Genomic DNA, 27,339 nt, shown 5'->3' with positions numbered 1-27,339 from the left:
ACAAGGTTTAGTTTCTGTGAAGCAGACATCTCGGTGAATGTGGGAGAAGCTGAAACCCACACAGGCAGGTGTTGAGCAAATGTCTCCAGTGAGCCCTCGCAAGGGGTGTGTTACGGATTTTCAATTTTCTTTATTAGTTTGCTCAGAATCTCACTTCTCAGATTTGAACTTAATTGTTGGGTGATTCTGTGACACAAATATCCAGATGTGTACCTGTTGCTTAAATTTGATTCCGGCCACTCTTCCAAGTAAGATTTGTTTACCCCTTGCACGTCCTGGGCTCCCTCAGGTACTTTCTCCTCAGAGGTGATATGTTGTTGCTTTGAGATAATTTTAACTGACAAAACTACTAGACCCCACACCTGGGGTGTTTAGTTATATCTTTTGAACCACACTTACAGAAACGTGGAGGACTGAAGCGTTCCAAAAGCACGAATGTTTTCAGCCTCATCAATTATTTTTAATATCAAAAGTCAGCAGATGGAGCCAAAGGCTTGTAGAAAAATTTACTTGTGCTGAGTGTATATTAAACCACAAAGCCCACTAAGTTTAACTAGTAATGTTTCTCCTGAAATTTATTACAGCAAAGTTATTTATCTGCTGCTAAACCTCATAATCCCTTTTCATTCCCTTGTCTCTGTGAAGAGCGAGAGCTCACCCCTTCGTATACGGGGGAGCGTAACAAGGCTAAAAAGAGTGAAGTTGGAGTGGAAACTTGATTTTCTTTGTAGATTTACATCTGTGGATGTTTTTTTGCAGCATTGTTCACCAGTTTCTCAGAAAAAAATGGTGTTACATTTTGTCAATATTTTTCCTTCTCCTGTGAGCACAGTAATTGGAATCCACTAGTGAGGGTTAGATTGGAATTCATGACAACCTCATTTTCATTATTGCGGGTTGGTAGGGTAGTGGGGTTTCATGTTTTTCTTCTGAAGCAACTGAAATAAGCCTTTGCCTTAAATAACGTCAGACTTGGTATTCTAATAGGCTAACCCTATGCTTTTGTTAAATATTAACATCCTTTGGGGATTTTAAATAATATCTTTAGAAAAATAAGGGGGTGGAACGTTTTCCAAACTGTGCAATTTATCCTACTTTAATAAAATAAAAAAGGCAATAAGTGGTACCCACCTTTGGAAGGAAGAGGGAGAAAAAGCTGTCACAGTTAAAATGTGATATCTAAAGGCGATGCAAGAAACGATGATGCCGGCAGAACAGAGAATATCCTAGTTGTTGGTTTGCCTTTTAGTAAAGCCAGACAAATGGAAACGTTGAGTGACTAACGGCAGCCGTTTTGTCTGACTATTAAACTTCATTTTTAAAATTCTTTCTCCCCTAAATCTAATCTTCTGAAGGATTATGAAATGTACGTGTGCTACGCATAGAATATAGAGTCAGTGGTATATAAATGTATGTGTAAGTATTGCATGTTTTTTTGTTTTTTTTTTTCCTCGTTTTACTGAATCTTGAGGCTAGGTCTCTTCAGTTTGAAGCAAGCATCTACTTAGAGTGACTCTGGAAACTTGTCTTACCGGAGAAGTTAAAAGCTTTTCTTATTTTTCTGTTTATCTTCGGCCTCATCTGTCTTTAAATTATTTTTCCCCCCAGTCCTTCTGTTTAAAGACAGTGATAAAACTTCAACCAGTTGTACCAGCTTGCTAACTTAATTTTCTCTAATTGACAGTGGCTGTAGTAGCAAGGGTTTCTAACATTGACATTTTTCTTTCGAATGATATGATCAATTCTTGGTTTCAGCTTCACTCCTGACTTACCATAGGCTTTTCCAGTTAGATATTTTTCTTCCTAAATAAAGATACCCAGTCTCTTCCAATAAAATCATATTTCCTGTGCAAGCCATTTGAATTGTGCTACAAAACTCATAAAATACAGAACTGGAGGGTGCATCCTGAATTCTATCTTAGTCCACTCTCCTAGAACTGCAAGTAACCAGATCTTGCAGTCTCACGGTGGTGAGTATCTTCTCTATTTATATTTACTGTAGAAGAATATTAACGCCTCTTTTAGAATAAAGAGAATCTAAGCTTGTAACATAGGAAGACACGGTGCTTTTTGCTACATTTAAGAGGCTTCTGGATATACAGTCCAAGTTCAGAATCAGCGTGCACTGAGGTAGATGCCGATAATCCTCTGTGTAACGTTGCCCTTAAAGATGAGGGGGGGGGTAAAAAATGCTGGTTTGGTTTTTGAGAGAAGAATGTTTTGGCTAATGAAGACCAGTCGGTAGATGTGGGGTCTCCTTAGCAGAGATACAAAAAGCAGTGATACTTCCTGCTGTCACAGTTTTCCGTTACAAGTTTTGTTGCTTTTGTCTCCCTTTAAAATGCTCTTCTGATTCTTGGTATCTCCCTGAGTTTTTAGTAATGAGCAAACCTAACTGGGTGGTTCTTAATTTTGTGTATTTTTTTTCCCCCTGAGATGTTTACCTTCCGTAGTGTGTGTGGGTTGTCCTTGGGCATTTCTTAATCTTAAATCAAGAAGGTGCATACAATTACAACACGTATAATGCATCAAGAGAGAAAGTCATGATGCAGTTTTGTGCTATCGAGGAAGTATATAATCCCCCAATATTTTGGGGGGAAGGGAGCTGTGAGAGCTAGTGACTGCAGTGAAAAATCTGCAGGTGAGGAAGCATGGTCATGAAGTACTTGTGCAAGATCTGATGGAACTTTTAAAACTGCACTGGCAAAAAAGAGTTCTCAATAATATAGTGAATAAGGAGACAATTTTGCGTTGGTGGATAGGCTAGATAAGCTTCCTTTTGAGATGACTGGATCCTCTCCAAGAATTTCTTGTAGCCTGCACACTTTGGATTACAAGTAATTTCAACTTTAATTTAAAAAGAAAAGGTTCTAGCTTTCAAGATTGAAGGAGTGACAGTTGCAGTTTTCTGGCCCTGACTGCAGACAGAGCAGACACACGTGAAATCTTTTTCCAGGCTTGGAATGTTAATTTTGAAGTGTAATTGGGGGACTTTGAAATGTCATTGGCCATTTTAGTGAGGGTGGTGGCAGCAGGTGAGACTGGGCATGCCACAGCCGTGAGACTCGAAGGACGGGAAGGGGAAGATACCGCAAGGAAAGAAATCTAGCAGAAGAGTTATACATGGATAGAAAGAAAGCAAAATGAAGGGCATGAAAAGCTGGTTTTGGTGTGCCACAAGACTATAAAGTATTCAAATATTATTCTTTGCTATATGAAATACACTTCTGTGCCAGCATTGACAGTCCACTCTTCTTTCCTAGGCTTTGGGTTGTCCTTGGCGATCTGCTGTTGGGGTTTTTGTGTGATGGCTCCAGTGCCGTCTCCTCTGCCACCTGTGTGTGTTGCAACGCCCCCCCCAAGTGAGCCTGTTTTTAAGGTTCCTTCATGGACCACATTTAACTTCCTTTTAAAGGATCCATATTGGATTAAAAGTGATTTATAAAGTGACAGCTGTTTTCCATCTCTTCCTCCTGACTGATGACCACTTCCTTATCACTGATACATAAACTCCCAGAGCAGATCATCCTCAAATTGTTTTGAAAATATAAAAAAAAAAAAAAAAAAAAAAAGCACCAATGAAAATAAAATTGCATTTTGTTCACAGTTTATCTCGAATATTCTGGTAAACATCACATTAGCCAAAAGAAAGCTGTCGAGCATTCGCTGTGCCTCAGTGGCACTGGGACACCTCTGCGCGATGAGCTTGTTCCCTGGGTTGGAGCAGGTTTCCCACATTTCTGTTAGAGGTGTCTGTGAGAGTTGATATTGGAAAACGAGGTGGCTTGTTTTAAATAAGAAATGAATTTGCACAGGTACTCGGGAATACTGAAATACCTTGGTGATAGTTGTAATGGTTTTGGATCTTGATGAAGGTTTAAAAAAATCACGTCGGTAGGACTGCCACTAAAAAGGATGTGTGTAAAATGTGGAAATATTTATTCACCTGATGATAGCTGAGAGGTTTAAGCAAATAGAAAGTGTCTCTAGAAGATAATAGTTTCGAGTTCTATCATTTGAATACAGCTCCTGGCTGTCATTGTCAGAATATACTAGGTATGCTTGCAGCATGTATCAGGAATTATTTCTTTTATAATCAAACCCAGGGTTTCTTCAAATTGGACAGCTCTTCCATAGCAAGTTAACAAATCCTTGAGAGGCAGAGAAGTCACAACTCTATGCCTATTGTAAATGCTTGTTGTACCAGAGGTGAGGGACCCTTTTCATGAGTTAATCAAAAAGACCTATGCAAACAAGCAAGGGGATTTTTTTTCCTCAGTCAGTCACTACAGTTACAGAGCCTGACATTGTTAGGTGAACCTTTGTGATCTCACAGGCTACTGCAAGCTCCAGTGCGCCAGACCCCTCTTAATAAAAATCTGGGGCACTGGATACACAAATTCGTAGCAGCTGTCACAGCTGGGCTGTGGTGAAGTTTGGTCAAGACCCTTTGAACTTTTTATTTCACACTAATCCCATTTAGTGTGATCAATATATGGACCTCCAGCTCCTAGGTCTGTTAATTAGGTGTCAAGTGTTGCGATGGCCGGTGTCAGGCTGTAAAATACAAACACAGAAGAGACTAGCAGTAGGGAAGTGAAGTGTTTATTGTCTGAATGTATAAGAGTTGTTGGTTCTGAGAAGTTGCCTTCCTCCTCTGAGATCCTTAGGGATCTCAAGAGTCTTTTGTTTCTCCCCCGAAGGTAAATGTATAGTTAAATAAGCATTTTAGCGACTATATTGGTGCGGCTGGAGGTGCAGAATGAAAGCTCCAATTCTGCTAGTGATGTGGTGCTGGGATAGCTCTTCTGCTTACCCCCCCCAGTGTTCTGGTAACTGTTTGCACTGGGCTAAGATGTACCCAGCCTTGTTTTGCCTGCGTACATCTAAAGTGAAGCTTCTCCTAAGACCTCACCAATGTGTTTTTTAACTTGGGCTTTGTAGCAGTCAGGGAATAGACAGGATAACTTAAATCTTCATTTCCCCATCTCAGAGTATCTCGGGAGTTTTTTTGAACTCCCCCATCTTTAGTTCTCTCTCATTCAGGGAAGGGTAAATATGTAGAATGATATTTCAGCTTTCATACATTTTTGGGTTCCTTTATTTCAGTCTTCAAGTGACAGAACGGACTGGGGAGTTGTGAGCAGTTTGTTTCATCTCCTTTGAAGAAAACGTTAAATTTATAATCCTGGATCAGACCTTTCCTATAACTCACGCAACTCATCCTGTTAACTGTTTTAATATATGGCACTGCTATTTCATTAAACAACATCCAGGAATAATTAGTTCAGCAACGATGCCTCGGAACAAAAGCCCTTGATTTCGTTTAACTTTATAAGTTGGTCTCTTTTGATCTGCAAGAACACATCTGGGGCCTTTAAGAAAGCAGAAAGAAAAATATTAAATGTTGAGTAAGGCAGTTGGTGAAGGTTTCAAAGCGCAGTAACCCTTTGGTACCAGGATGTAGCTCAGAGGCAAGAAGTGTGAATTTCTGATCCCATAGGGTATCGCGTGGCACCTCTGTGTGGCAAATGCTGGGTTTGCTGGCTGATCACCACTGCGTTTTGGCTCTATTTCCAGTTACATAAGAGGCAGTCTCTTCATTCTTTCCCCAATTTTCCTCCTCTGTGTTTCTGCCTTCCTACCCTCTTTCTTCCCCCAGCTGCATGTGAATGGATTAGACAGAATACTGTAAACCTGGCAATTTTACCACGTCTCTGTGCATTAGAATTTGCTTTTGCTGTGTCAAACTTTGCACCATACTGCTTTGTTCCTTTAGTAGCTTCGTGTGGTGTGCCAAGGTGCTGAGGATAAATCCAGTTGGTCTTTACTCTAGACCTAACTGCTTGGTTTTTGAAAATCTCATACAATGCAGAGGATGTCAATTAACTCATCTAATCTTAATCACTGTTACTGACTTGTATTGGGAATTGCTTACCAGTTGAATTCTTTAAAATATGCCACTAAAAAAATCCTCCCTCACGGAAAAGCTATAAAGGTTTTGTTTACCAGTTGTTTATTTCATAAACTAAAAAGAAGTATTGTAAAAAATACATGTCTGATAGTAATTAATTCCTTTCTTCTTCTCTTCTCATAGCAGAGGTAGCCTTTGTTTTGATTGTAATTAGTACACGGAATTCACTAGGAGTAGCAGCGTGTCATTTGATTTGTACCGATGTGCATACTTGTGTCTGCCTGCTTGCTGCATTGCACTAGAGTGCTGTTGTGTTTGTATTCCAACTATTTCCTAGAAAATGTACAAATCATCACGATTAATGTTAATGTTTGCCGCAGCTAATGAAGCCTACCAGATCTCTCGGTAATTATTCATCACCTTTGTTTCATTTTGTATAAATCATGGCTTCTGTTAACGAGCTTATTTTAGAGAAGGAACAGGAGAATTTTGTTCACGAAAAAGAAATGAGCAGAAGAACTTTGTTCTTATTTTTCCCCTTAACCTGTCAAAATGGAAGTGAAAAGAGCCGAAAATACTATTTTTCATTACAGGTTTTATTTTTAAATGCAGTTCTATGTTCACTCTGTGTTTGTTTTCCTTAGTGAGCCTTTAACTCCAAGGTTGTGACCCAATAATGACCTCCCCTTTCCACTCTCAATTGCTTTTGACCTACTCCATTAAGTAAAAAGAAATAACCTAACAGAAGGGTAGCCAGATCGCTGCTACCACACCAAGGAAACAGGCAGGCTTTGGGATGCTCTTCTTTAATCTCTCTATCCACAGAGCCTTCATTTTAATTTGCAAAATTGAACCCAGATCGAGAGCAGTAAAGCCTGAATACGGTAAATATTCATGCCTCAGTGATCTAGAGTGGCTCCATTACATTTCAGAGATTGGGAGAATTACCTTTTGGATTATGTATATTCATGGGCTGATTTTTATTTGAGATATAATATTACTCACATTGGGCTACATGTCGCACGTTCGACCAAAACCAGCCTTCTCACAAAGCTCCAAATGTTCCTTACACGTAAAAGTTTTACTTCTTTACCCTATAGCTTCCTCCCTTTTATGCTTTTCAAAGACTGGTAGTAAACAAATTTCTTTTAAAGAAGAAGAAAAAAATCCGAGAAGTTCTTCTATAAAACCTTCAACCCTGTGTTTACTGTGATATATTCTTTTGCATGTGACTTTGAAGTCTTCAGATAAAAGTGTTATTATTGTTCTAAACCTACATCTATTTGGAAAAAGAAGAATTCATTTCATTCTGTTGGAAGAAGAAAATTCCAGAGAGCCTTTCTTTAACTTCTTTCTTTTGCATTGGTTTTGACTTTTTTGGATTTTTTTTCTTTGAAAAATGTTTTATATAAATATTTTTGATAAGTTACAGAAATTTTAATTGGTATGTAAATGTTAAGCTTATTCTGTTGCCATAGTTTACTATGGGTCTGGCATTCTCTGTCTGGATACTTGCTGGCTAAGCTCATTGGCATTATATTATGCTTTTAAAATTCATTCTTTGCCATCTGTGGTGATAGATGGCACGAGCAGCACAGCTTAATTTAGGGATACTCGACGTCTTGGGATTCCTTTTTTGATTATAAAAAAAAAAAATATATTTTTAGCTGTTTGGAGATGAAAGGATATACAGTAGGTGTCTGTCTTCTGCCCCTTCCACACATCCTTGAGAGTGGGGATCTCTTCCTACCCGCAGTCCGGGAGCTCCACATGGATGGCTGTCGGGTGCTTTGGGCCAGAGGAGTAAAAGAGGATGTGGTCCTCCCCTATGTGAGTAGATTCACCCAAATCTAGAAGAGGCAGTGCAGGGAGAAAATAAAGGTGTGTGTGGGGGCTTGGTGCTCTAGGTGTTCCCCTTGGGTAACATCTCTCACAGCACTCTGACCTCGAAGTTGGGTTTCGGGGTTTTGGTGTGAGTTGAAAATTGGTTAAAGTGGTTGAGGCTACTGGAAGTTTTGCTGTGAACAAGAAAAATTACCGTGAAGTGATAAATATTCTGAAAATCAGCCTTTTGCTTTCAAAAAGTGGATATTGGGTTTTTCTTGAGAATCTGGATTGTGACAAATTATGCAGTTGAGTTTCCGATCTGCAGCGAGGCGTGATGCCATGTTATGTTATGAGGGTGAAAAGATTACTCAAGTTTACCAAATAAATAGTAAGATAGCATACATGCAGTACAGTGTGAATTTGATAGTTTGCAGTAAATAATGAGTTCAGGGCAGTTCCGTCACAAGAAGAAAATAAACAGAGGATAGTTTTCCTAGTCAGTGAGCTTGGTCCAGCCTGTGCATGGGATGGATTAGGTTCTGTTGAAAAAAACCTGAGATTACATGCTTAAAGGCTAAAGGAAAATGCATGGGCATAGAGGGTTACGTAGCTTTATGTGCAAGATCCTTAATACTTGCTAATTTTTGATTTGTGATTTTGTGCATGAGTATAGCATATGTGTAATTAAAATTACTGTATTAAAGCAGAGCAGCATGAGAATAAGATCGACCTGCTGCTTTATTTACTGGGTGCATAGCCATGGTTTAGATGCTGTGAAAGGAAATAAGCTAAAGGGATTTTTAGTATTCCCTTTTATATTACTTTATTCCAGAGTTGCAGTGCAGGCTCTTCAGGCTATGGTGTTATTTTATCGGGGGAGGCATATATTAAATAAAATCCAATAGCATGTGTGTGGCATTACAAAAGCACCACAGTGGTCATATGGTGAAAGCCCTTATAAACTTCACTTAATTTTTTTAAGTTAAAAAAAATCACTCTATGTGAAATAGTTTTTCGTCCAGATGCTATATTCCTTTCCCATCTGGAGGCACAGTGAGGCCATGGATGAATAATACGTTCTACAAATATTCAAGATCTTTCAGAAAATTGTTACTAAGTGCACATCATCTTGGTGGCATCTGCAGTCTTGGAATTATTTCTGACTTTCTGAGGTTCCTACTCTCTGTGGTTGGTCCTAGCTGCTGTATGTTTGCTCAGAAGAGATGGCTTTCCTCAGCTGAGCAGTGGGCAGAGCTGGCATGGTGTGATTGCTGTTCAACAGTGTACCCTAAACACCTCCTGCTTTATCTCCATTTTGTGCTGTTCTGAAATCTTGGTTGAAGATTTAGAACTAACGTTTCTCACAGTTCATTGAGATGTGACATGAACGGCAAAGGCATCTCAAGAGAATTAAGAAAATATTCCATATCTTAATTTTTAAACTTTTTTTTGTTTATTTGAATGGAGGATGTGGACGGAGCAAGGCGGAGGCCTTGACTCATGATTTCTGAATGCTCGTTGCTGGCTTGTGCTTTCAAGCCCGAGTGTCCTTTTGACACTTTCAAGCGGGAGTGGTTTTGCTGCCTTAGTTAACGTGGTGTTGTGTATAGGGCTGGGCTTTGCGTGTGAATGGTCGTCCCTCAAAGCAAAGAATTTGGCTTTCTTCATGTTTAGAAGAGAATTTATGAAAATATCTGCTTGCATGTCAGAACAGTCTTACGTCTGAATTAGAGCTTTGCTTAGTTTCAGTAGACGTGCTTAGGCAAGGCTTGGCTGAAAACTTAAAAATTGTGGTAGCCTTTCGGACAGGTGGCTGCGTTGTTTTGATAATGTAGCTCGATACCCTCTGACCACCAAGAGATGATACCGGCAGCAGAGATGAGCTGCCTCATTATTTGGATTTGGGGTAGAGCCATGGGGAGGAAGGCAGACCTTGCTTTCAGAAGCAGCAGATACGAGATGCCTTTTGGTTGTGCGCTCGGGCCTTAGTTTGCTGCTCTTCAGCTGTAAGGAGACGCTTCTGCCGGATGATGTTGAGGTGGTTTTTGCTGGTTTTGGCACTTTGCTGCAATCCATGGTCACTTTATGCTTCTCGAGGGTTGGTTTTTCTTGTCTGGGTGCTGATGCAGGGAGGCTTGCTCTCGGTGTACTTCTAAAGCTCAGGGCTGGAATGGGGCCGGTGAACTGATCAGGTCCTCTTCCTTCTTGGGTGTAAGTTTAAAGATGCAGATCTCAGCAGTTGGGCTCCGAGATGTGATCTTTATTTTAAACTAGTTGGAGTCCTCCGCATTTGAAGTGAGGTCTCTCTTTGTAATACATACATAATACTTCTTTATAAATACTGCATTTATAATCAGTATTTTCTCTAATAGATTATTGAGACTGATTATTTTAACTTTCCAGTTTCTCGTCAGTATTACATGGCAGAAAGATGCACTCGGCATTGGGAGGCAGCAGGATGGCTAGGTTCTTATCTAAAGAAGCTATGAGCAAAGGCATATGGTTGATAACTTAATGGAAGTTGGATAAATAAAGGAAGAGAAGCTCTGACATATCGGGGGGACAAAGTCATTAGTGGACTTTTTCTGTATCCTGTTTTCTATTAGTCTGTACTAAACTGCTTTGAAAATCTTAGTAGGCTTTTCCTTTGGTCTTCAAATAACGGGTTCTCTTATATTAAATACATTTGTTTATCTCAGGGGCTGAACTGTTTGGATGCTTTTGATTTCTGTTTTGCATTTTTTTTAATCTGCATTTGAACGCACAAACTTCTTCTTTCTCAGCCTTTTTATAGAGCTTCGCATAATGCTTTAGGAACATTAATGTAATTACACAAATAAAATTTAAAAAGTGAAGCAAATCCCTTTGCAAATGATGTAAGATTTTCAACACGTGGCTCTTGATTTATATGATGAGATGTAATCGATTCCCTTGTGCCATTATGAGAAAGCAAAACATGGGTGAATTTCTTAGCAAAGCTTGTAGCAAGTTTTATAATGGTAGCCAAGTTTTCCATGTTTACCTACATTGTTTGCATGCAACAGTCTGTCTCTTTAAAAATGCCCTCAATGTCATTCACTTTTTGCATCTAAAAGTCTAATTCCCCAAAAGAAGAGTAAAATACATCTCTCAGGAGTGCTAAAATGGGCCTTGGGCTATTTTCACGGGCATGATGAGACAGATTGTTTTACAGGCAGCATTTTGAGGACAAAAATCGTGTGCTCACAATAAATGCAAAGAAATGCCAAAGATAGTGGTGGTCCTAGCTGCCCTCAGTTCTGGATTCCTGTTGCCCAGGACAGGATGCTCGGAAGTGTTCGATGCCGTTCTGTTGGTAGACGGGTGGACTGACTGATCCAGCCCCAACTCCCTACTTGAAATTTCTATTGCTATAAAGCTAAAGAAAATACGTGGAAGTTTAAAACTCTGCTATAACTTGTGGGGATCCCTTACACAGGGAAACGAGATCTTCATAAGAGAAACAAATTAATACTGAGGGCCCGTTGCATCCTTTTCAGTGCTTCCAGGTTTGTATTTTAAAGGCCAGACAGAACTAAGATGAAGTTTAGTTATGTACTCCAGTCTCTGGAAGGAAAACCCCTACATTTGGAGTATTTTAAACCATGGCCGAGTGTCTCTGTCAGTTGGGGTCAGAGCGCAATGGAAAGAAATGCTGCGCTGGTGCTCTTGCCCCGCTCAGCAGACAGGAAGCTGGTGATTTAAAGCTGCTCTGGCTCTTGTTGTTTGATCCTGTGGGTGCAGATCAACTCGCTGATTCCCATCTCTGCTGGTTCCACGTCTGACCTTTTGAAGGAGACGCAATTCCAACTCAGTTCTCGTGTGATCTAATCCCCCCGATCGCCGAGGCGCGCTGCAGCGTTGTGCTGCTCAGGTTCTATCCCACAGACGTGACGCTCTTGGAACGGAGTTTGTGGGTGGTTAGGATGCTGTGCTGTGTCATCCTTTTACAGTGGATTCTGGTACTGGGAACGTGCAGGAAAAAAGGAATAGGCTGGAATGTGTTCTTCTCATTTTCTTCTGTCTTCTGATGTGTCTGTGAGAACCTCAGATACAAGAATAGATACCATGAATATAAGTGAAAAAATTGCTTACATTTAGAACAAGTATAGATGGGCTGCGATTAAATCATCTTCAAGGTACTTGGCCAGCACGAAGTGCAGATTTTCAGTGGGTTGAGTAATGCCATATCTTCCCCTCACGTGTCTGAGGGCAGGCAGACCCGCCTGGAAGCCAGACCCAGCTACAAAACTCGGGTGGTTCTTAAAGCTCTGGGTGAGCAGAGCCAGGGTGTGGGGGGACTCCTCCCCTGTGAGAGGGGGGCAGCGCAGGTAACGGGCTTTGCTTGGGGGGGAAAGACTTTACACGATTGTGCAAATGATTCTGATTAAAAAAACACTGAAACCATTTTCTGAAAGAGCAGCCTGGAAGAGAATTAGTCAGGATCCAGAATTTTTCTTGAACTTGTGTTGGAGACGGTGAGGACCTTCAGCAAATACATTAACAGGAGCCATCCTGTCAAAGCCTCACGCGACACTGAAATACTCCTCCGTACTACACTGCAAAGTTTCCTGTAAATGTAGGAATTACAGCAAGTTCTTTGTCATGGAAAGTAACACTTTATAATTGTTTACTCCTTTTAATATAGTTGAATACTGAGAAATGTGGAAGAACATGGCCTGGTAGTCTGATACAAACTGGTTCCATGTGCCACGGTTGAGAATTGCAAATCTCACTGAAAAAGTTTAATCATGTGAAGTGAATGTTTTAAAAGGACTTGTTAATTCTTCTGATGATTGCTTATGGGCTGCATGTCAGATGCATCAAGCCTATTCCTTTGAGTAAATTTAAGGGGAGAGAGTACACAACGCTTTTGAGGAATGTTCCAAGGATGCCTAATTAAATGCTAAGATGTATTCCGAGTACATGCACACAAGAATAAGTATTTTTAAATGCAATTTTTAGTCTTTAGTATTATCTGGCTTCTGTGAAAGAGAGTTGGAGTTAATAGATGTAGACTGGTTTAGAGACTCGCAAGTATTTTCTGTAATAGTTTCACTCAGTTGCTTAGGTGGGTAGTTTCTAAAAAGCAGTGTTATAAACTAGGATATTAATAATAAAATGAAGAAAATCAGTATTGTGGCTCTGTTTAGGATGGAAAACTGCGTAGATCTCTTGTGCATCTTCCAGTTTTGTGCTGAGGTGTGGCAGTGCTGGAAGATCCCTTAGTTCTTGTCAGTTTACTCCCCCTGTCTGTGGTTGAAGGATTTACTGCAATATGGTCACCTGTGAAATCACAGGAGTCTTCTAAAATAGCTTGGGCTGGTACTTTGTATATGGCAGTTTCAGTCGGAGTGCTTGTTTATTTCTTCGAAACATATGTTCAGAAAACCTTCTATAGTTCTTTTTTTAAGTCCTCAAACATTGCTGTATCAGCAGGGTTGCAGCTGTCACAGTGACTGAGACTGGGCAGAGAGGGGTGTGTTGGAGTGAGTGAAAGGGGGAAGGCTTTGGTTCAAGTACTGTACTTCGAGTTTTCAAAAGTGCAATCTTGGAAGTAAATAGAGGGTTGAGGTAAATGCTAAGTTGTTTCTCTCCGGTTGATCTAGTACTGTCTAGGAGGTTTGCCTAACAGGATAATAAATATATACCAGAGCACAAAAATTCTTGAAACTGAAATCCCGCTGAGTAGAATGGCCTTTACAGTCTGTTCTGACATGAGTTAAGATCATACCAAACTATTTTGGTCCAGACTTTTTACTTCAGGGGTTTTTCTCTTACATGAACATACCTCTTGATCTCCTTTCTCACAGTATTTTGTGGTTTCTCCAAGAATTCACAGGCGTTGATGTGGCATTTGATTTGAAAAATGTCGCAGTAATAACATTATAATCTGTAAAAGGGTGTTTCTTTTGGTTTTGGTTAGCAGCCAGAGATACAGGGAACCCAAACAATGTTTGTAGTGGTGAAGCTCGTGGCCATTGTTACTGGTATAATTACGATTTCAAGAACAAATGCAGGATTTTTGTTGTTTTCCAGAAGCTGTGTAGCTGTTAGAGTGTTTTCCCCCTTTTTATATCAGCTTTCTGTACATTACCCGTGACCATCTTTTGCTGATTTATTTGGAGAGCTCTTTATATTCCAGTTACTGAAGGTTTTCATCCAGCCAACAGACTTTTCATTTACTCCTCTATTTTGTTTTAAGTTTCTGCAATTTGTTCCCCTGAGTGTTTCTTTTTTTTTTTTTTTTCCTACAGTCTTCTCTTAGTGTTGCTTAGTTTGGTGACGTTGGGGACAGGCATACAAAGATTCATCTGAAGCCAAGTACTGTGTCCTTCCTGTAGGGCAGCAGGCTTTGTGGAAAAGGAAAAGGTGAAAAACTTTAGTTTTGTTTTCACTTATGCATTGCATCCAAGATGCAGGGAAAAAAAAAGCTGTTATCTTCATATTATCTTATGAGTGAACAATTCTGTAATTAAAATTAATAAGGCTAACTTCTCTAGACTGTTCCGAGCTGTGTTACCTAAATGATGTTCTCTAAGCTGGGTGACATGCTGAGGGTGCAGCCCAGATCTGCTGAGTCCAGCCCTGTGGTTTGGGATTCTCCTCATCGGTGTTTGCATATCTTGGTGTCTTTCTTTCAGGAGCTGAAGATAAATGGGGTGGGCCAGGATTAGAAGATGCGCTACTGAGGGACATGCAGTGGTTGGAGACTGGCTTGGGAACAGTTCCAGCTGAGTAAGAGAGATCCTAATGGCTTAAATGCTGAGAATTGCACAGGAGCGTTTGACATGAACAGTTTGATAGCTGTAGAATTGGTACCAAGAAAAGGGAGAGAGAAGAAGAAATTATCCTGAGAATTGAGATCTCTTCTGGCAGTGTTGTTCTGCACACATTCCCAGGATAATCTATTGATACAGACGTACTAAAGAAATGATCTCTAGTGTGGAGCGTTCCCATGGAGAGTTCAGTTCCTGGATCTGAATTTTGAGGTTTCAGCCCTTCAGAAGTATGTTGTTTATAACTCTTCTGTACTAAGGACACTTGTTCAAGTATTTAATATGTATTTAGGAGAGACTATTGTTTTTTTAATTGCCAAAAGTATAACGTCAGTATTAGAAGCTATCTAATCTGGGGACTTCAAGCAAAGTGGTTACCTATCGGAGCTTGCAGCATTAGTGTGAATGCAACAGGTGGCAACGTGAACATCACAAAACCCATTCAGTTCCATGCAGACTGGGGAGAGGGGAAATCTTACTGAAGGAGGGTTTGCAGAACTAAAAGAAAAGCCAAAATTAAGCCTTGTTAAACTAAACTTTTAGTCTGATCAAGCTGAGCCTAGACTGATTTTTAAAAGCTTATTTCATTCTTCTCCTTGAGAACTCTTTGAAATAAGTAATACAATAGCAGGCTCCTTAAGGTCAAACCTTTATAGCGTCTGGGAAGAGCAAAATAAATTCGAAGTGGTGGCCAGTGCTTCACTCTTCCTATGATAATCCTAAGAGGTGGGACCCCACATTTTAGTGACAGCGATGCCAGCCATGTATTTATGAACATTCAAATCTTTGCAAGAAAGCTTTAAGGACTGTTGGTTTTGTTTGTTTGGTTTTTTTTTTTTCATATATAGAATGTCAAAGACGGTAGATTTTTGTATTATTAATTACTTTGCAGTGATGGCTTGCAAGATTTCATGGCGCTTGGTGTTGTACAAATACAAGGTTTTATGTTCTGAACATTTTACAATTGAATTCAAGTCAAAGGGTGGGAGAAGAGTCGTGTAAGTGTGTGAATGGGTCTCTAGTGCTGCGCCTTTGCTGCTGCAGGTGTTTGGGGGGAGTACATTAAGCTATCCCATGGTGTGGGTTTATCTGTTGATTTGCAGATAGTATGTAGCTGTTGCAGCACAGATGATGCAAATATCAACATAACTGTGGCCATGACACTCTTACAGACTCATGAACAGAGGTAGAATAAGCTAAGAGGCTCAGACCTGTGGTGATTTGAAGTGATGGGGTATGTTCTCAGACTGTTCCCTTGCTACTTTTGAAATGTGGAATCTTTGGGTCATTTTACAACAGAGCGGGATGTGATATGTGGCTTTGTTTTTGTGATGCACCCACGTGCAATTAATTGCTTGATTTATTTTTTTTTCTTGCTTTTCCATCAATAGGTGACAAAGAAGGTCAAGTCCATGCAGATGTTCCATACTCCTGTCACTTACGCTATGCAGGGTGACAGAGTAGGTATCTGTGTAACCCAGTTTGATCCCAAACTGCTGGAACGAGGCCTGATTTGCACCCCAGAGTCACTTCACACCATCCATGCTGCAATAATTTCCCTGAAGAAAATCCAGTATTTTCGAGGACCTCTTCAGACCAAGGCCAAGTTCCATATCACAGTTGGTCATGAAACAGTTATGGGAAGAGTGATGTTTTTCAGTCCAGCTCCTGCTGACTTCACTGCAGAAATTGAAGAAAATGTTTTTGATTTTGAAAAAGATTATCTTTATCAAGAGGAATATTTGTCCAAGGACTCAAATTCTTCAGAGGAGAACAAAGAAAATGACCAGGCAGGAGAAGTCCAGCTCCCAAAACAACAGTGGGCTTTGCTAGAATTTGAAAAACCAGTCACTTGCCCTAAGCTGTGCCTTGTGATTGGCTCCAAGCTGGATACGGATATTCACGCAAATACCTGCAGGCTGGCGTTCCACGGGGTGCTGCTCCAGGGCATGGAAGACAAGAACTACGTGGAGACTTTCCTGCCAAAGCTGAAAGTGTACAAACTGAAGCACAAAGAAGGACAAGTCGAAAGGGTAAGCTGAAGGGGAAATATTTGTTCTGTGTAAGTACGTGTATTGGTGGGCTACGGAATTTTTCACTGTTGTGTTCCAGAGTCTTTATACACATCTTGCTTATGTTTGTATGCCTCGTGTGTGACATCTTGGCTGCTTGCAAACAGTCAGAAACCGCTGCTTAAAAGTGCCTAGTTTATTCAGTTCAGTATTGTGTAACTTGATGCTGGTTTTTCACTGATCCTTTTGATGTCTAGCCCCTCTGTTGTTACTGCAATCCTGCTCGGTTTGTGTATGTTAAGTGGCTCATCTGGTCTCTTCCAAGTTGACAAAACTTCCAGCTTTCCACTGATATATTTACACAGTTATTCTGCAGTACATCGAAAATGTAAAGACAGTGTGAAAGAAATAGAACTTAGCATAGTATTAACACAAAGAACACCACTAATTTTTGATGCATTTTCACATTTTATTAAATAAGAACCTCAATTATTAACATTTATTTCAGTATGCAAAAAATCTCCTACAAGATGCCCTACAGAGCTGTAGCATGCTAAAGCTGGGATCAAGCTCATGACGTGGAGAACTTGGAGCCTTGATTAATGCATGTTGTTTCCGTGTTGCAGAGGTGTGAATCTGCTACAGCTTATGTACTTGACCCCTCCTGCCTGTGGCAGAAAATAGAGGGGCTCTCTGGAGGAGTTGGCATCTACAGTAAAAATTAATTTGGATTTTTTTACCGTCCCTTCAGTATGGATGGATGCACTGTCTCTGGTGGTTGGTGTTACTACATTGCTGCCATAAGCTTTATCGTGGTGGTGCTTACCTTTCAGTCATCAGGGGAGAACCATTTGTTTATACATCCCATGGTGGAATGTTTCATGATGAACAGTTTAGGTGGGGACGTGCGATATAAAAATAATTTAATTGCTTACCCCTAAATGAGCAGAATTGATGTAAACTTCAGCAAATGTTTACCTGATGTATTAGTGCAGTAGGTATTTAATTAACTTTTGGGTAAAGAACTGTTAATTTTTATTTTCCTAATCCAAAACCTGTTTGAACAATTGAGTCCTTATTTCTTTTCTGAATTCCCTAAAGCTGCACTGAGTACTGCACAGTGTCTCTCCTGAAGTTTTACTGTCGGAGACTCAGTGCTGAGCATACCTTACCATGGTTACAATTTATAACGCAGATTTCTTGAATACTTTTTTATTTGCTTAGTAAAGCAAAATAATAGTTAAATAAAAAAAAGCCACGATCTCTGTCAGGGCATGATTTTGAGTTAGTGATGTTCTCTTCTAAACACCTCACTGCATGAGTTGATCAAACGGGCAGTTGGTGTTTCCCCCTTTTCTCTGAGGTTTTTGTATTGCTGGTTTGTAGTTAAAAAAAACCCCAAACAACCAACTAAATTGGCCTTTGAATTTCCTTTCCTGACTTTGGAGGCCATTCTTCTCAAAGGAACTACAGACCTGTGGTGGTGTGTTGGTTTTCTGGATGATGGTTTTGTCACTAGGAAGCAGAGTAGTTAGGAGGAGAGGATATCTGTTGTTTTCTGAAAACGTTGTCTCCCTTAATACGGGTTACGCGGGACACTCCAAATCAGCAGTCATTCTGCAGAGTGCTGGTAGCAGGTGTGCTGTCGCCTGTGGCTGAACTGCCCGCCTGCCTTCCCCTCTGCCTGCCGGGGATGCTGAACTAGAACGGCGGGTCCAAAGCGTTCTGCCCCCTAGGTGCAGAGGAGATCTAGGCCAGGTGGGGCTGTCTGGGTACCAATCCTTCTGATGCTCCAGAGCTGTCTGAACTCCTGAGACGTTTGTCTTTATCTCTGCTAAAAATTCACTGACTTGTGCGTGTCCCGTGCCGCTCGCATCCAGCGAGGCCCGGCTTAGCCAGCTCCTTTTGTTTCTCTCTGGCTGTAGGGAGATGAATGAGAACAGAAGTTTGTGTGACCCATGGAGACCCATGCTGCTTGCATTTTGTTTAACTGAAATGAACTGGTCTCGGATTCTTCATTTTTGCTCCCAATGCATGGCACTAGTCCATGGGAGTTGAAAACTTGCAGAGTAGCAACTGTGTGGGTGTCTGACTGGGTTAATGGAGTTTGCTTTTAGCCTTGCTCATGGATTTTTAATTGTTTAGTGTCGTTTTCAAATCATTTGCCGGTTTATGTATTCTGCTATTGCTTTTACAGTCTAAATAATGGAATAACATTAATCAAATTACGCATATTTTATTTTCTGGTCCAGAAAATAACTAGTGATTGTGGATTATTTAATATTTGACCAACAAAGTAATTTATTAGGCTGATATATTAGTGAACTGTTTTGATATCCTCCCGTGCCTTTTAAAATACAGAGCTGGGTTTTTTATTATTTTATCCTGTCTTCATCTGACACACACTGTGCCCTGTATATGGGCCTTGATCACTCTGTTTGAATACTAATTGGCCCTATAAATGAAGAGTTGCCGTTGAATAGCCTGTCTGCAGGCTAGGCTTGTTCTTGGATGCTGGGTGCTGTGGTACCGTAGGTACTCTGAGTTGGCATTTTCCCTGATGCTTGCCCTAAGGATAGTGGAGCAAATGTGATAAGAAACTGGTACAGAGTCACGGGGGCACACAGGGACTGGGGAGAGTGGTGGGAAGAGGACTGTGCCAGTTAGAAAGAGCCTGCTGGGGAAGTACTTAGAGCCGTGGTTGGGGCAGCTGCGATTAAGTCTGTGCTTTGCGGAGCAGAGAGCAGCAGAACAATTGGGTGGTACAGCGACTTATTTTAGTACACAAAGTCACTAGCTAATAGAAAATCTGAATCAGCTGGTCCCACCCTGCTGCTGATGGATGGCTGGAGATTAGGATCGCTGAATTTAGGGTGTCTATTCTTGGCGCTGATACAGGAAAATTTCTTTCTCTGAGCAAAGGAAGCTCCCCCCTATTCACCTTCCCCGGGGAGGCATAAAAAATAATAATAATTAAAAAATACACGTTACCTTCAAGAGGAGTGAACTTTTCCTCCAGAGAATACCACTGGGGAAAATTAGTTTCATAGCTTCCTGAAAGGCTGGAAGGGGGAGGCGGGGGCATGTGCTGGCCGCCTTCCTGGCAGCCCCCACAAGCGCGTGGTGGGGCAGCTCAGCAGTGCCCCTTTGTCAAACGTTGCTGGTAATCTGATGTGGGCTCTCCCAAGCTCTCCCTCCCGGCTTTTGCTGCTAGAATTAAAATAAATTCCCTGCAGTCTAAACTACCAGTTTACCCAGGAGAAATCAGGCATTTATAGTTTGGCTTTTTGTTCTTATTCTGATTAATTTCAGAGCACTGATGGAATAGTAAGAATTGCAAATTCATTAAGTTTCAGTATCATGGTACTTTTGTGCCCCTTGTGCATGGCACCCTCCTGGATTTTAAGATTTTAAGGTGGATGGTTTTTTTAATAAAAGAACAACATTTATTCTCAAAGATTTTTTTCTCTCTCTCTAAGAGCAAGTGGGACATTTTTGCTGTTTCACACAGAAATCAGATCCATGAGCTGGGTAAACACTGTATTTTTAAAAAGTAAAAAACATAGCTAAACTAGCAAATGGTCTTGGATTAGTACATTTTAGTGAAAACTTGTGCCTAAGCTTCCTGTTTTTTCTCATCTGCTCAAGTGACAGTAAATGTTCTACAAAAATTCAAGTACCCTTGCACTTCTCTTTGTACTGCTCCCTGTTTCCTTTTGGTATCTTGCCTCTTTAATGCTAAGACTGAGTGGAGCACTGGGAGAGACAGAATCAAAGCCTGACTGCTGCTCTTCACCAGGATCTTTGAATTTACCTGTATGCAGCATATCCTTGAGCCTCTTTTTTTGCTTCTTTATCTGTCAATTTACTTTTTTTTTTCTGTCAATTTTCTTTTTTTTTTTTTTTTTGTATGTATGCATTACTGTAGCATCTGAGGAAATCTGGCTGCAAAACATTTATCATCTGCCTTTTTGGTTAAGTAAGTGTTGTCTGAGATGCAGGATACTGCAGGAAACTTGCTTCTAACCATGCTGGGATTGCATCCTGGTCATGAAAATGTTGCATGATTCAAACTGCAGTTACGATTTGTATCTGATATTTTTGAACTGTTGTAGAAGTGTCTGAATGTTCCTGTTTTGCTTTAGACCAGATTTGGTTTGGGTTTATAGAGTAAGTCTTTAGGAGTTAGTTTTAAGGAAAATCGAAACCTGCCATTCCCTCAGCCCTAAGAGGGCATTGGCAAAGGTTTGTGTTTGCTTATCTTGATGACTTTAGCATGATGTGAATACTAGTCCAACTTTCTCTTGCAAAGAGAACTGGAGAGAGGGGAGAAGCTCGGAGGAAGGAAGTTTCTGTCAAGAGCATCTTTCTGGTGTGGTTATGTGGAGGCAGAGACTGTCACCCTCTGGACACTTCATTTTTGCAAAACCTTGGCTGCCTGACAAATGTACTTTTGATAGGAAAAAGAGCTAGGCTGGCCACAAGTGGCTTGTACTGATAAAAAAGTAAAAGCAAGGCTGAAAGTGCTATTGTGAACACCAGTGCTGCCTTAAGGAGAGTGACGTGGGAATCTTGGAGAGAAAAAAGGGCAAATGAGGCGCTGCGGAGGAAGTTCTTCCCTCAGACTCTCCTAGGTGGTGGCTCTGAGTGTGGGCTTGTAAACCATAGCAGGTCAGCAGCCCCTGGAATTGGAGACGAGCAAATGATGAAGATAACCAGCAAGTGTCCTTGGGCTTGTGCTTCTGGAGACGGGCTCTCCCCAGCCAGCTCTTCGCAGCTCTCTGGGCCGAGAATTGCATTAATCCTATCGCCAGCTCTGAAATGTCTCCCTTTCTGAATTTTACCTCTGCGCAGCACTGCAGATTAATTCCAGTCTGACTCACGAAGTAGTTACTCCAGTTCCTGGGATAAATCCTTCATATTTGTCACGTTATTTGCTCTTTGGCTTCCACGGTCACCCAGGTTGAGTGCGGGGAGTTTGAGCTGGCAGGTGAACTCTGGTGGTGTATCAGGCTTTCCTGCCTGACTCAGATATTCGCCCTGTTTTGAAAGTGTTTGCACAAGCAGGATTTATCTTAGGATGATTGCCACAGGGTCCTCCTGTTGTTGAGGATGCTCGTAAATCAGTAGCTCTGTGGCAGAAACAAAAGAAGGAAAAGTCTCTGCCTTGTATAGCACAAGCCGCACCTTCTGCACTTAGAAGCTTGTGCGGTGCAAAACATGCATGTCTCTGCTGTGGTTGTTCCCACTTCAAGCATAGCAGAATGTTTTCCTGTGAGAATGGGCTTGTCCTTCCTACAGATGCTTTCTCTGTGTTTCTCTGACATTAAAAAGAGTTAATTCTCTGTGTATTTCAAAGTCTTTTAATATATTTTCCTCATGATTTGCCTTGCTCTTAGGCTTTATTTGCTGGTAATCATGTTGCACCTCCTCTTTCCTTCCATGTGTCACAGTCACGGGATGTCCCAGTATTTGTAGCCACCCTGCTCCCAAGTTTTGTGGGTTGCTGAATATTGAGTTTTCTTATTGAACTCATTGTCATAGGGACCGAGGCCATCGTGTAGCTAGCATGCTTAGATTCTGGAGCATGGAGGGAGCACTTACTGCTTGATAACAACATGATACTGATTGTTTGAATATTGGTGTGATCTGAGTGTCCCCAAAGAGAAAAGTCTTGCTGCAGCAGCAAGATGTGAAAGCAAGGTAAGCTATCAAGAATTTTTATCAGAGCATCTCTTTTGAAGCCTGAATGGAAGAGAAAAAGCTTTCCTTTGAGCATCTTTTAAGTGTTGGGGTTTCTGTTGCCTTAGGGTGTGGCAGCGAGGCTGTGTCAGAGCAGGAGTGCTGGCTGAGTGGTCGAATGGAAGGTCTGTCACCATTGCTTAGCAGATCTTCCTGGCCCTTCAGAAGAAGGATGAGCTACTGTGGAGGCGGGTACTAGTAAGCAACTTGCAGGAAGTTTGAGAACACAGTATTGAAATTTGTTGATGACCAGCAATGACCCAGACTACCCCTTAAGGAGCTAAACGTTTTAAAAAGCAGTGTCTGCAGAAATGGTGGTTTTTAACAGCTGTCAGCCATGTTTTGACTTTTAATTCCTTATGTCTTTTTATGGGTGAAAACAGCATTTGGTTTACAGAGTTTATGTCAAGTTTATCACTTAACCAAACTGCTGAGGGAGGAGAAATTAACTCATGTACCAGTGGATGGGAATATTCGGTGTGGTTTGCTTAGGGGTGAGAGCAGACTTGTGGGGAGGTTGGCTTTGACTGGGGAGGGAGTAAGTTAATAGGGGAGTGCAAGAGTATTCCTGTCTGGAAAGATTCCTGAGTGGTGAGGAAGAGCACCACGTGTGAGTACCACTGGTACTTTTTTCACTGAATCCTCTCCAGATATCAGTAATACCACAATTTTTCAGAGTTGTGTCTCTGTGCTGTACTTAAAATATTTGTCACAGAAATACTGTTCCTTGAATTTGCTGTTGCACGGCTGCAGTGCCCCTAGGAGTGAAGAGAAGTGCATTTTACCTGCTCAGGTAGATTCTTCCATCTAACTGACTTGTAGAGGATGTTTTGCTGGCTTACTAGGGCTGATGTTTCATCTGCTGTTTTCTTAACAGTGGCACTGTAGTTCCAGCAGGATAGCAAGAAAAATACTGCGTCCGCCAGGCAATGATGCTTTTGGGGTGACTGATAGAGTGTGCGGACTGATACGGGCACAAAGTGACTGCCAAGGCCAAACTGTGCAGGAAAAGCTGACGGAGTGCTCCCTGCGGCCTGGGCTGCCTGCAGAACCTTCCGTGGCTCTGGCTGGAGAAGGGGTGGCTGTCACTCCATCTACTGTAAACATGCAGACGCCACAATTAATATTTTTCCTGCTTTGAAGTCTGAACATGAGTTTGTTTGGTTCTGCTTGGCTGCTGATGGTATGCTAAATACAGTAATAATGCAGAGATGAAGGCAATCAGGTGAATAAAAGTGCACAGCACATTCACTAGTTAAAATGCACTGTAAAATAGGAATATAAAAGATGCATTTATTTGTTGGCTTTTGTTTAGTTTTTGAGTAAAAGGGTTTGAGAAGCTTAGTGGGGGAAGGGAGGGCTGTACGCTCATTAAACAGAAATACCATTTCTCTTAGAGTGCTGAGCAAAGAATGGTGATGTTTACTGACTGACACAATATATGGATGAACACAGTAGAATAAATTTGTCATAAAAATGCCAGCGAAGTCACAGAATCTGCTTGCTTATATGAAAATATTGGTATTTTGTTCTCTCACCAACAAAAGAATAGCTTGCTCCACATGACCGGGTAGTAGAATTTTGCAAGGTTTGAGTAACACCTATGGTTATTATTTATATTATTAAATTTAAAATGCAGACATGCTTTTGGGTCTTACAAGTGTATGGACAGCTGGTCTTGATTTTTCTGAGGTTGTGCAAGAGTCACCTGTGGGGGAATCAGTTTGTCAGCAAGGCAACCAATACAGCATTTTATTTATTGGATACAAAAATAAATTAAGAATGTTACTTAGGTTGCAAAATCAAGTGCTTGAAAGTTAGGAAATACCAGATTTACAGTTGCCTATGCAACATTAATTCTGTTCCCCTGTGCCTCTACCCTAGGCACTTAATAAGGCAGGGTTGCTGTGAAATTTTTTTGGATGTGGTCATGTGAAGACCGTATCATGGGGCATATCAAAGAGGGACAGGAATAAGGTTGTGTGGACATCTGGCATTTCTTAAGTGCCCAATTCTGCAACTTAAGTTTTATATAAATGTAATTTCTTAGGCATTTTTAAAGTAAAAAGGTAAAGTAAAACTGAAGCTAAGTATTACTGAGCTGTAAGCATCCCTCTGCAGTACACCTTCACCAGGGGTTGAGCTACTCTGCACTAGGACGTGAGTTCCCTCAGCAGCGTGGCACAGCCCCCCGTGGATAGCCTGGTGCCACGGCGCGGGTACCCGCAGGGCGGAAGGGAGCTGGTACCCAGGGAGCGGGTGGGCTCTGGGCCGAGGGTCCACGTGCTGGAGTTTGGGATCACTGGGGAAGGGCAGAGGCCTGGGGTGGCTCTGCGGCCGTGGGGGCGTGCAGAAGGGCCGCAGGGCTGCGCAAGAGCCAGCTCTCCTCTCCTCAGCATCAGTTGCTTCAGGCAGCTCTTTGCAGGCCTGTCCTCATTGCCTGCTTAATTTCCAGTGAGGATTTTGTGAGCATCTGTTCTTTATTCCTTTCTGTGTCCGCACCTTCCCAAGCTATTTGTGGGTGGTTTCCTTTAGAAGCAAATTTACTGTCACCATACCTGACCTACTGCTGTGTGCCGGACCCGGGCGCTGTTCCGAATGGAAGTTGCCAGGTCTCACTGATGTTTCCTTTTGGACGTTTAAGATCTCAGAACCTGAGATTGCCACAGCGAAAACACTTTAAAATAGTTGAAGAAAGTGCCTTGAGTGTTCCTAAGTCATGGAGACCCCACCAGAGTGCTGCTGGCTGCTCAGAGCTGCTGTCTTGAGCTCAGCGATCCTCTCTGCATCCTTCTGGCAAGGCCAGGTCAGGACTCTGCATCTCAGATCTGCTTTACAGAACAGCCTCTTTCTTGGTTGTGCTTGGATAGTAAGCACTACAGGGTTTTTAATCTTTACAGCATTTCAAGCCAGGACTGACAGGTCTGGAGATGGAGTCCTGAGTTCCTAGTATGTAGGAACAGTCTGTAGCCTCCTCTTTTCTGTCTCTGGTGTTTTTTTTACATAAAGGGAACACAGTGTAGTTTGGTGTAAAGATTAATAAAAACATGACATCAAACGGTTTCTTCTCACTTGGTAAAATAAATGTGTTCTTAACTAGTCTGTGTCAGAATTCAGTGCCTGTGGTTTTTTGGGACTCGGCCTGTCTAAACGTTAAATACAGGTGAAGGGAACTTGCAGTATAAGGGTCCATAATGAAGTTAGTGCCCTGTGTGTGCCTGGAGAATGCCAGCCGATACCTGTAGAACTTTAAAAATCAAAACTAGTCTGGTTATACAGTTCTTAACTCATTGTCCTGACTCGGTCCTCCAGATCTCTTTTCTGCTACACTGCTGGTTTAACCAGGCTGTAGTGATGGCAAAATGCTCAGCAAAGAGAAAGATACTCTCAAAAGCAATTGTCCCTTTATTGAGAAAGGAAGAGAAGGGCAAGAAAGGAAGGTGTTCCTTGGCTACAAGAAATGTAGGCAGGGAGGAGATAGGCGAAACATCTGAAAGCCAGTGTTGGTGGATATGCAGAAATGTCTGCGAGATGGCTTCTTGCTCTATTACAACAGCAGCAATGAGACATGAAGTCGGGAAGGAGACGAACTGCTCATCTGTTCCTTTCTCCTGGATAGGTGTTCAGAGGCACACGTTTAGTTTGCTTGGAGGATGGTGAGAAAGAAGGTCTTTAGAGACCAGCACACAAGGGAAAGTTTCTAGTGCTGGAGGGAGCTGCAGAAAGAAAAGCTTTTAATACTTTTATGCTGATACAAGTTCTTAAGGAAACTGTGGCTGACCAAATTGTTCGTTCTTTGAACTAAATCATTCTAGTTCTCAGTAACAAACCGTAAGATGGAGCATTCCGTGGGGAATCAGAAAAGCTGCAAACCCAGCTGTCAGTGCAATCCTTCCAGTTCTGTTCTCCTTCACCCTTTTTGCGGCCTCATGTACCATCATTTTCTCAATGCGTGAAGCCACGTTTTACAAAAGAACAGGAATTTGCAGCCTCCAAAATATTCCCATTTCTGATACGGAAATGGAAAGTGTTTTCTAGAAATGAGCTGTCACTGATCATGATGAAGGTGTCTCAAGTGTACTTTTTCTAAAGTACAAAAAAGTAATAAAAATACTTTGTATTTTCAGTGTTAGTCATGGGTTCTTTTTGTTCCTTTTTCTCCTCCTGCTGTTTTCTGCTTTGGTTTCAATGGGCCATTTATCAGTTTGCTGAGAATAATCCTATGAGCTGTTTTTATCCTTTTTAAAAAATTGTTTTACTTCTGTTAAAACCATATAATTCTAGATTAAATCAGAAAAGGTTATTCTTTCTGTGTCTCTTTCTCGTATTTAATATTCAGTGCTTTTACTTGCTGTCTCAAACCTTATTTTCCCATCTCACTTTGGCACTGCTTTGTTTCCTTCTGTGTGTTTGTTCTGATCCCCCCCCCTTTTTTTTTTTTTCTACAGATATGTTAAGACACTGAGTTATTTCCTCTCAAAATGTTTGTGATGGATTGCTTGAGAGGGTATTCAGATGACAGTAATTTCTGTTACCTTAAAAATGAGGGTGGTTTAACAGCCTGGACAGTGCAGCTTGCTACCCCTGCTCCAAGGGGAACTGCAGAGTTGTTTCTCCTTGGGATTATACTGTGGTTTGCACTGAAAGCCAACACATGCAACATTAACCGTGATTTTTTGCAAACAATACACTGTAGCATAAGTACAGCTTAGATGGGGAGTGTGGGGTGGTTCATTTTATCTCTGAACGTCTTGGTATTAGCGAAAGTGTTACGTGCCAGAGATGCACATACTTCACCTATGGCTATGAAGTGCTGTTTACTTTTTTCCTGCGAGCACAAAAGCCAAGTGGGAAGGGATATTTCATAAACTCGGTGCTATTGTGTCCTCTGGTCTAAGCCATAAAACAAGAGTAACAGAGACGTTCCCTTTGAACTTGAAATCCCTTTCTAAGCTGCTGATCTAACCTAAGTGAGAGGGGGAGACTATTCCAGCCAGAAAATTTTTCTCTTCTGGCTATTTCTCCCCCTTGCACGCCCCCCCCCCCC

The 27,339-nt window shown here is 41.4% G+C and overlaps 1 protein-coding gene across 3 annotated transcripts in view; it reads left to right on the top strand.

The window, feature by feature from the left end:
- Window positions 1-27,339, top strand: part of EEFSEC (eukaryotic elongation factor, selenocysteine-tRNA specific) — a 102,964-nt gene that overhangs the window by 31,721 nt on the left and 43,904 nt on the right. For all 3 annotated transcript variants that reach the window (XR_003399315.1, XM_026857517.1, XM_026857518.1), the window contains exon 5: window positions 15,930-16,571. Coding sequence is in view for 2 of the 3 variants with exons in the window: in XM_026857517.1 (XP_026713318.1) it covers window positions 15,930-16,571 (642 nt within the window). In the remaining variant the exon portion in view is untranslated. The remainder of the gene's footprint in view (window positions 1-15,929; window positions 16,572-27,339) is intronic.

The sequence above is a fragment of the Athene cunicularia genome (genome assembly GCF_003259725.1).
Source record: "Athene cunicularia isolate RWA chromosome 12 unlocalized genomic scaffold, athCun1 chr12_part1, whole genome shotgun sequence".
Taxonomy (NCBI): Eukaryota; Metazoa; Chordata; class Aves; order Strigiformes; family Strigidae; genus Athene; species Athene cunicularia.
This window is presented reverse-complemented; position numbering and strand designations above follow the sequence as displayed.